The sequence below is a fragment of the Schistocerca nitens genome, chromosome 7 (assembly GCF_023898315.1).
Source record: "Schistocerca nitens isolate TAMUIC-IGC-003100 chromosome 7, iqSchNite1.1, whole genome shotgun sequence".
Taxonomy (NCBI): Eukaryota; Metazoa; Arthropoda; class Insecta; order Orthoptera; family Acrididae; genus Schistocerca; species Schistocerca nitens.
Genome location: NC_064620.1, coordinates 593479293 through 593490222, shown reverse-complemented (window position 1 = coordinate 593490222; position 10930 = coordinate 593479293). Strand labels below are relative to the sequence as shown.

Sequence of the window (10930 nt, the reverse complement as noted above, 5' to 3'; positions counted from 1 at the left end):
CACTCAGTCCATAGCATAGTGGGGCACCGTCATGTTGGAACCACATACGATGACGAATAAAATGTGCGATATTTTCCGGGAAACTACGTAGTATGTCTCTGATAAACACTGTGTACAATGGTGCATTTGAGTGAATAGGAAGAAGAAACGGGCCTAGTACATCATCACTGACTATTCGTGACCACATGTTGACAGATAATATGTGGTGGTGGCTCTTCAGAACTCTACCGTGGGGTTTCTCATCGGCTCAAACATGACAGATACGACTAATTAGCACTCCGACTCAGGTGAAACGGGCTTTATCCGTGAATGCATAGGCATAAAAATAAGGATCAACTGAAAGCCATTGCAAGAACGACTGGATGAACAAACCACGATGGCCAAAAGTCAGCATGAGTCAAAGCCTGCACTTTCTATGGAAGGTAGAGCGTAAAATTTCCCATAAAACTCGTCAAGCATTACTCTGCGAAACTTTCGTCTCATAAGCTTCTGATCGAGTGCTGGTTTCAGGCATCTCACCCATTCATGAAAGCACTGCATCTTTTAAGTTGGGAGTCTTTGTAATTCGTCATCCCCTCGGTCGTACCAATTCTCACGTTTCACTTAATCGTTGGAACAGTCGCGGAAACGTAGTGTTGTCCGGATGTTTTCTACGCAACTACTCGTATTTGGTCCTGTACAACTTTTGTGCTTCTGTACTGCTTACCTATACACGAAAATCACGTCTGCAAGTTCCGTCATCAGGTCTAATTCTATTTAGTTAGGGCTGGTAGACGACAGTACTTCAACGTGAAAACAGGGACTGCTATCTAATACAGTATAGGCATCGTATACTAGGACTGCAGGTGTCGGTGAACAGTACGTCATCTGCAATGGATTAGCTGAGTTATTATTTCAACCTCTGTACCTATGTGCTCGTCGCTGTTACCTACCCCACGATCTCAGCAACAACAGAAAAGGTACTTAGATTCCTCTCGTGCAGGTAACTTCCGACTCGGTCGTTTCTGGACCAGGTTTTCTTACCTCAAAATGATACATTTGTTCCTGCCCAACATCCCTGAAAGTTCGTAATGTCATCCTGCATACAGGGTGGTCAGAAACAATCTGAAAAGTTTGTAAGGGGCTTGCAGGATGCTGATAATTATTTGTTAAGTAGTAAATTAGATACGTAGCGCCGTTCCCGAGTTATTTAGCGTTGAAGTTAACCAATCAAGTCGATGCGCTCGCAAATTCAGGCATTTTCACGCGCTTAATTCACAGACATCTGTGGGGCCCAGAGTTACAATTTGTTCAAATGCTTATTACCAATTGAAATTTACCTTTTTCGGAAGTGGTAAATTTAAGGTAGACGTGTAAAAGGTATGTTTGTTGGGTCTGAGTGAACCAAACAAAGAACACGTTTTGCGTCACGTATGTTTGGCAGGCTGCTTGAACTTGCACGCGCTGCGACCTTATTGGCTATCTTCAGTGCTAGTGGAATCTGCATCTGAGACAAGGAGCGAATATCGGTTCCTATACCCTTTTACTCACATTTACAGTTTACACCCTAATTCACGAACATCAGTACACTTTTATCAACAAAAATGTAACATATTTTCGATATATGCTAATGTAATAATGTATTTAACCGCTTATCTGGGCTATTATCAAAGTTCTTCTTCCTTTTTTAAGTACAGGCGCTTCATTCGGAATTACGAGTACTTTTAACTTAAACATTTTAAAACTAACATGCTGATTTTCTATACGTCCAATTTTCAGATTGAGAACACCAGCCGTTAAGGACGCCTAATTACATATAAACACATCGCTAATCTACAGACGGGAAAAATCCACAGTCTCCTACCCACACTAGAGAACATGAATTCTAGATAACAAAAACACGATGTTTTACAAAAAGTGGAGGATAGCAAAGAAAGCAGTTTCCTTCTTCTCTTCACAAAATAAAACATAATAGTTTGCTCACAACGTATGCTGAATGTAGGGCCATTTCCCGGGACGAAAAGGCGTTCGTCAGTTAGCGGAAATCAGAAGTGGGATGGCAAACATTTCGTCAGCTACTGGGGGCGAGACCAAACGGTTTATTTGGACGATCACCTAATGTAAGTAAGTACGAGGGAGGATCGGAATCTAATGCACAACAGTTTTTTTCTCCGATGACACTACAGCTGGGATGTTGAAATTTTATGACGATATAGTCTGAAGTCTGCGATGCAGAGGGTGTTTTGTTTTCATAGGCAGCGAGAGAAGCCCGAACTGCCAAAGAAATATGTAGTGGATGCACCAGTCGTCAAATTGAGAAGAGCAGCGAAGTGCAGTTCGATACTTGTGGGTCAAGGGCACAAGCCGAGTGAAATTCACAGGGTCATGCGTGGCGTGTATGGGGATGATTGACTCGATCGTAGCAATGTCTCCGAGTGGTGTACATTCTTCCACGGGGCAGTGTGAACTTTGGTGATTCGTCACGCGCCGGTCGACTACAAGCAGCTGTAATCCGGTAGAATGTCAGGAGGAAACTTTGAACGACCGTCATGTGCAGCTGAGAAAATTATCGCAGAAATTCAAACTTTCCTATGGTGCGGTGTTCGATATTGTTCATGATATGATGAAATTTCGTAAATTTATTGCTTGCTGGGTGCTTAAGAACCTGACAGACAACGAGAAGGGCCAACGAATGATTGTAAACTTGGATCGCCTGGCGCTTTAAGCCGCAGAAGTGTATGACTTGATGAAAGGAATCATCACTGGTGATGAATCGTGGACGTACCGCTAAGAGTTCCCAAGCAAGCAAGTCTCATTGGAGTGGAAACATACTGGTTCCCCGTACGAAAAACAAAGCTAGGTGACTCATTCTGCAAGGGAAGTGCTTATGATAGTGTTCTAGGATATGCATGGTGTATTATTGGTGGACTCTGCTGAACACGGGACCGCTGTGAATGCTGCAGCATACATTATTAAACTTTGGTTAAGTTGTGTCTCGCTTTTCGTGACAAGTGCCTCAACATTAATGCTGACGATGTCAAACTTCTTTATGACAACGCTCGCCCCCGTGTTGCTGCTGCTGTTGGTGGGAAAATCTGCAAATTTGGGGTGCGAGGTGCTCCAGCGTAAGTCCCGACGCTGCACGTTCGGACTTTCATCCATTTGGATCCATGAAGAACTACCTGGACGACCAACGCTTTCAGCAGTCCGCAGATGGCTATACTACAGCCAATCGGTCGTCTACGAACGGGGCATATTGAAACTGACACCACGATGGGAGAAATGTGCTAAGAACATTTGTGACAATGTCAGTGGTAATTACCGTAGGTGACGAAAGTCATGGAATAGTGATATGCACATGTACACATGGCGGTAGTGTCGCGTACACAAGGCGTGAAAGGATAGTGCATTGGTGGAGCTGTCACTTTTTACTCAGATGGTGCATGTGAAAATGGTTTCCGATGTAATTATGGTCTCACGACCCGAATTAACAGCCTTTGAATTTGGAAGGGTAGTTGGAGCTCTACCTATGGAACAATACATTTCTTAAATCGTTAGTGAATTTAATATTCCGACATCCACAGCGTCAAAAATGTGCCGAGAACACCAACTTCCAAGTAATACTTCTCACCACTGACAACGTTGTGCCCGTTGGCCTTCACTGTACGAGTGAGAGAAGCGGTGTTTGCGTAATGTTGTCGGTGCTAACAGACAAGCAGCACTACGTAAAACAGGCCTACAAATCAATGCGGGACATATCCGTTAGGACAGAGCGGCGAAATCTGGCGTTAATGGTCTATGGCAGCAGACGAGTGCCTTTGCTCATAGCACAACATCGCCATTAGCGTCTCTCCTGGACTCGTGAAAATATAGGTAGGACCCTAGATGCCGGAAAACCGCGGCCTGGACATATCAGTCCTGATTCCAGCTGGTAAGAGCTGACGGTACAGTACAGACCCCATGAAGTCAGGGACCCTTGTTCTCAACAATGTACTTTGCAAGCTTATGGAGCCAGCCGCTGTGGCAGAGCGGTTCTAGGCGCTTCAGTCCAGAACCGCGCTGCTGCTACGGTCTCAGATTCGAATCCTGCCTCGGGCATGGATGTGTGTGTGTCCTTAGGTTGGTTAGCTTAAAGTAGTTCTAAGCCTAGGGGACTGATTACCTCAGATGTCAAGTCCCATAGTGCTGAGAGCCATTTGAACCAAGCTTGTGGTGGCTCCACAATGGTGTACGCTGTATTTACGTGGAGTAGACTGGGCGCTCCTGTCCAACTGAACCGTTCACTTACTGGTTGTGTTCGGCTACTTCGAGACGATTACCAGCCATTCAAGGACTTAATTTTCCCGCACTGTGATGGAATTTTTGTGGGTGACAGTGAGCCGGGTCCCCGGGCCACAGTTGTTCGCGAATGGTTTAAACTTCTGGACAATTCGAGCGACTGATGCGGCCTCTCACATCACTGGAAATGAATCCCGTCGTTCAGGTATGGGTCATAATCGAGATGTCAGTTCGTGCAGAAAATCCTCCACTTATTGACAGACGTGGAGGCAGAATGGCTCGATAGTTCTGCAGTGGGCTTCCAACGACTTCCTGAGTCCATGCCACGTCGAGTTGTTGCACTGTACCGGAAAAAAGGACGTCCAACATCATATTAGTAGGTATCCCATGACTTCTGTCACCCCAGTGTATTAACCATTTAGTTTAATAGATTATGTAAAAAAATAAGACTACTTGAATATGCTTCTCAGAGGAAGTAGTATATAATGTACAGGAGTGATAGGGGTTATCTTCTCTAGCATTTTAAAATTATATATGACAAATTAAGTGAGCTTGTATTTTTCTTTTTTTCTTTTTTGTCTCGTGTAGCGCAGCTATAGTGTGGCCGTGTGACTGCTATCGACAGTTTGATAAATGAAGAAATAAATTCGTGTTCCTCGTAAATGACCTGTAATTTCTGAGAATAGCGGATAACTAATTTACTTAATATCACTGCCGGTCCATCTGGGTTTGAAATAAGCAAAGAAGCTTGATTTGACCGAAAACGCTCCCTTTGACCTGCCTACACATGGGTGTGATTTAGATTATCTGAGCATAATACCATCTTACAACTACTGCCTTTTCCATTACTCCTTTCATGAAGAAATCCTGTTTGTAGGAAGTAGAGGATGACTTCATGTACAAGAATTACGTAGAAGTGGTTTGTATAAATAATTCAAATTTGTTATTGAACACAGCAACCCACTTTGTACCATCAAAGTAACGTTGTACACTTAATGAAGTCACAGTCCCTTAACGATAATAGTTTCTGGACGGTAACTAATTCCAAAGAAGAGACTAGCTTATGTATCTTATGAGAGAGTAGGAGATTGGTCATATACATGGCTAAATGAAAAACAATCTTGCACTAATATTCTTCCTGCTTTATACACGACTCAATGCGGGCACTGATTGGGCGGACTGGGAAGACCAAAACTTTCGAAACGACGTCTACCCATCGGCAAGTGACAATGAAGCTGCGCACAAAATCGTGTTATCACACTAGCTAATTCATGTAACAGTAGTATCTAAACGAGAGTGATTGATGAGGGAACTGTACTCGAATGGGCAACCACATATTGGTTACAATGCTTCATACGTGATTCGCAAGAAGGAATTAAAGATTATTCAGATGCAATGAAAATAAATCGGATCGAGACGCAACCACTAGCAGGTACACGATAACACGTAGGAAATATGGCGGAGACTACTGCCAAGTGCACACGGCCAGCCCTATAGCCAGCAAAGCAAAGTGTTTGTCCAAATGTATCTCTCGTAAATTAACTAAATCGGTTCGCCGAAATGAAATAATAACATAACCGAACATTGTAGACTCTGAATGCAATGAAATTCAGCAACACAAATAAAACTTCACCAAACCACGGCGTAAACATTTTAATCTGTGTTCCAGAGGAAGATCTGTTCTTGCTATTTAAGTGTTCGAAACACGGTTGTTAAGTTTCAAGATGGCCACTGGAGGCCCCATGCTCCACAGAGCGCTTTTTTGGAGGCTTTTGGTTTGGAAGGTTCCAATCGCCGATTACTAAGTATGCGAACGGTTCTGATTCGTCAAGGCAATATCTCGCTCGACTGTTCTCGGGCAATGTTTTTCAACCTGTAGGTCGCGAAGCCTTGCTCAGGGGGTCACGGTCGCAGGAGAATGCAGTTGCAAGACAACAGTCGTTATAAACTCTTTTTTTCGATTTTGATTCGCTTCCGCCACTGCCACTCGTACCAAACCTGGAGGGCTGCACAGTTCTTTTACGAAACTTGTCCGTTTTATGCTCGCTCAGAGCGAAGCACGAAGACAGGAATCACGTCCGTACTTGCTGGCGTACTCGAAAAGTGAACGAAAACGCGCAACTTTGCTCCCACTGACCCCTCCTCACCCCCGCGCCACCACCACGGCAAAGAATATGATAATATCTCTGTCCCCCAGAGCTCTGCGACCTCTTTTCACATTGCACTTGATTTCTCGATCGGTATAGTATCAATAGAAAGGAAATGACATACGTTACCATTGACATCGCTGACATAATTTTATTATTGTTCTGGGGATCACCAGAATAGTTCTACTTGGAAAGGGGTCGCGAATTCACAAACGTTGAAAAACAAATTTCTAGAGAAAGCTTCCCATGTCAGCAAATTGGAAACCCTCTGATTCGTGGGTAAGAAAAGGATAGATCTCTCCGAAGAAGCTAAGCGAATCAGTCTCAGAGCACTGATCTCTAAAGAAAACCTCTGCTTCCCCCACCATTCGCTCTCAGAAACACAAGCTCACAGATATTAAATAATCAGAGATAATCTGTGGCACTAGGGAGGAGATTAAATGGAAGCTAGTCTACACCTGAAATATTGCAAAAGAAATCTTGTCACTGTGTAAAGTAAATATGCACTGCGCATTCAGTTCGTGAGACATAAGGACAAGTAAGAAATGATCTGTGGTATTTATTAACTAATTAATGTGAGTGAAAGTCAGCTGCTGACACTCATTTGCACATTTATGTGAGTGAATCAATCAGCTACTACAGCCACCTTTCACTCACTTTTCCACCCAGTCTCAAACTCGCGGAATTACGATCACCGTCGTAAAAAGAGGGATGCAAGGGCAAAAAAAAGTCATATTTTACTGGCGAACCAGGCGATGCTTCGGAATTGCTGAATATGTATAGTAATTGGTTATATGTCCTAATCTTCTCTTCACCGTCTCTCTGTTCACCATCTCATCCCCCCCCCTTTTTTTTATTGTTATTGCCAACGAAACCTTGATTGGGAATTGAAGACCCTTCAAATATGAATGGGTAAATAAGTTGCGATCATCGGTATACGTCGTATGAGAGACCTTTCCCGCTGTTGGTTCTGTGAGGGTGGCAGCTTCAATAACAGTATTTCGCATACTGTAAATCTGGAAACTGGTAGCATTACACGGTTTCGGAGGATTCAGATTCCGTCCTAGTGTTATGATCATATGCGAATAATCGATAAATACAAGTTTTCCTCTTTTCTGTCGAAAGCGACAGCGAGGAAGAATAAAAAACGACACATGATTGTGTATACAACTTCTGTTTAAACCTGTGTGTAACATCAGGCTAAATAAATGAATAAATACACAGATATAATAATAATAAGGAATACATTTGGGGGAAACAACTTGTGTAATGGTTTAAACACCCTGCTGCTGTTGGTAAAACGGACTGCGAGAAAGAAGATAAAAACGCACACTTTCACGGCACTGCAGAATATAGTATTAGCTCTCTCGCAGTTTGTGTCTCGTCACAGCCTGTACATTGTTAAAAAACAAAAACAGAAATATGTAGATGTGTGCATCTGAATGTGTATTAGAACACTGCGTGAAATTTGATGTAAGTCGGTTAAGATCTTAGGGAAATTTTTGCTAAAAGCTCTTCCCTGTTATGTGTATTTATGTGTCATATATCTTAGATAACAGTGCACACTATGTCTGTCCAGTTCGTTTATTAGAGTATTGTGTAAAAATTGTAAGTAAACAGGCCAACAACTTTTCAAGATTTTTGGCAAGAACGTTAAAAAGCACTTGTCCTTATACAGCAGTATGGGCTTTGAATATGTCACATTTCAGAAAGAAGCGGAAAAATGGCTATACTTGTTTCATACATTTCAGCATCACCTGAGACTGTGATAAAGCACGAATATTACGTACGCCCATGCGCTCTTTCAAGGGTTTGCCATTCTGTATGCATTTGACCTTTGGCTTTTCTGACGCAGACGAATGTCAGTGAATCTCCTAAATTCCCCCAAATAAATTTAAATGCATATTTCACAATACACTTCTCTGAATGAGCGCTGCCGTTTAACACACCTCTTCGGCTTCAAAAGCGAAACAAAAGGAAATGAGAATTTGTCAGAAGCACACATGTTGCTCGGTACCTTTACAGTGGCAAAAAACTGAATTTCACAGAGGATGCAATTTTAATGCCGATCCGCTTAGTTAAACCCCTCTGAGCGCCTTTCCAGAGCCCTGCCCCTACACGAAGGCAACGCACTTCCAATTAGTGGTCAAGGAAGGGAGAAATCGACGAGAGAGCTTTCTTTCAACTCGACACGCGTCTTGGAGAGCCGTGTGCGATAGTTCCGATGAACGCTTTTACACGCAAGCGACAGTGGCGCCCCTCGGCACTCACGCGGTCTAATCTAAAGGAGCACCGGCTATCCTTTTAATTAAAACCAGCGCTTGGGGTAGTGGCGCCGTGTTCTTCGTAAAACCGTTTTCAACCGCTGCACGATTCTCTCCCAGACCAGGTCTGCGCGTGTTCCTGTATTTTTTTAAAATAAAAATAAAGGCTAAGGGCTCTTCTTCTTTTTTTTTTTTCGCTACATTCGTGCATCAGCCGCGGGCCGTGTACCTGGTTTCACAGTGAAAAGAGAGAAAAATGAGACAGAGGGAGAGATAGAGGAAGAGAGACAGAGAGAGAGAGAGAGAGAAAGGGTGGAGTCGCAAACGCGAAATTTCCGCCGCAACAGCACGCGCGCTTGCGGGTTGACGCGACATGCACGCTACGTCATCCGGAGCGCGTGGCGCGTGCGGCAGGCGCCGCGCGCGTGCGCAGAACGGCCCGGCGCGGCGCGGCGCGCTTCCCCCATCCCACCGGCGGAGCTGGCCGCAGGCGACGCGACGCGCGTCGGATGCAGAACAGCCGGCACTAGTCTTGCGGTCCGCGCCTGACGCGAGGGGACCGCCGCCACCGCAGCCGCCACTGTGCGCAGTGCTACCACCATAACGGACGCCCCTGTCGCTGTGCTCCCGTGACAGCCCCGCGCAGGTGCAAACGCGGACGTAGAGCAAGTCACTCAGTGGAAACGGGCAGTCGAGTTCCCCGTCCCCTACTACAGTGAACGGCGACAGGACAAGAGGTAGAGGTTCAGACTCGCCGCGAACCTTCCGTCGCGTTTCCCGCAATTTCTTCTATATTTCGGCAACACTTGTTGCTTTGTATACGGAACTGCCACTCCAGCGACGTCCGATTTTGGCAGAGTGTCTGAAGTTTGACGTGTGTTCTGTATTTTCTTATTTTGCTCGGTAGCGAACTCGCTTTTCATGCTAAACTACTGAGCGACTCCGACCCAATACCGGCATAGTGATTCTTTTTTTCCGGTTCTGCAATTCCTCCGTGGCTTCAGAAACACTTGTTGCTTAGAATACAGGAGTGCTGTCTCAGCAACAATACCCAAATACCGGCAAAGTGTCTCCATCTTCGCACAATCCTTCTGCGATAGTTATCGAATGTTTCTCAGTCATTCACTCATTCTTGCCGTTATATACGAGGATACCTCGAGAAAAAAATGAAAAATGGCTTGAAAATTGGGATACAGACTACCCTAAAAGGACCTTGCAGTAGTTTGATAGTTTAATGTATGTTCGCGAAATAGCTTACAGAGTATGTGTCTCAAGTTTCCAGCAAAGCTGCTGACACACCTTTACGAGACTAAATTAGTCGCTTATAAGTAACTTACACAGCACCTCAGAAATTGGTGAACTGTCCGTTGATGGGAAAGTAGTGCTAACGCTTGGTTACCTCGAAGGCCTGCCCGAGTGTCTTCGCTTGATGTTCATCACCAGTGCAGTGGAGCAACACCAGTGACTTTCTTAAAGCGGCAGTGGAAATGAAGGGGAGACGAGCCTGGAGTTTCCTGCTGTGGGCCACGGTCATCGGGGTCGCCACAGACGGTGAGTCTTGAAACGGACAACATTGTCTGGCCAAACGCAAGCACCACAACTTACTAATAACACTGTAATCCTGATTCCTGTCGAACCTGTGCGCTGCCCTTCATTTCCATATAATGAGTAACAAGCAGACACGTCTGTGAGCCGTTCATCGAAAAAATCAAGATATACTTCATAAGTAAAGTCTCCATAATGGAGCAAAACGCATGACTTGAACCATCAAGAATAAACAACATACGAATACTGTGCTCTGTCAGAGGACATGTGTCAAAGTTTAGCAACATTTATTGTGAACGCACATTAAATAAAATCGGTTCTCTTACGCATCTTCTGGCAAAATCGAAATGTCCGTCAACTAATCATCGCCACAGCCAAGTAAAAAAGTAGAGATGTAAAAACCAAAAGTAAACAAAAAACAAACTTTCTACTCCGGCTGTATCATATACATGGGATATATTATCAACATAGGGGAGAAGTATTTACACATAGATCTGCCCCAGTCGCATTACCTTTGTGATTGAGATATATATTATTTCGACGAGCTCATTACACACCCCGACTTCAGTGAGGAATGTCGTAGGAAATAAGTTCTAGCAATTTCGTGGTTTTATTTCGTTAAAGATGGAAATTTAATTTGTGGTACAATTTCAAATTTAGTAGTCTCAATTATTCTCCATTTTTATTTGTCTGTTAAATGTATTCATCCATGCTCTT

The 10930-nt window shown here is 44.1% G+C and overlaps 1 protein-coding gene across 1 annotated transcript in view; it reads left to right on the top strand.

The window, feature by feature from the left end:
• The first annotated feature begins 9174 nt into the window (after positions 1-9174).
• Positions 9175-10930, top strand: part of LOC126194782 (uncharacterized) — a 369006-nt gene continuing 367250 nt past the window's right edge. Inside the window, exon 1 of the mRNA XM_049933081.1 lies at positions 9175-10219. Within this exon, the coding sequence (XP_049789038.1) occupies positions 10156-10219 (64 nt within the window). The 5' untranslated portion in view covers positions 9175-10155. The remainder of the gene's footprint in view (positions 10220-10930) is intronic.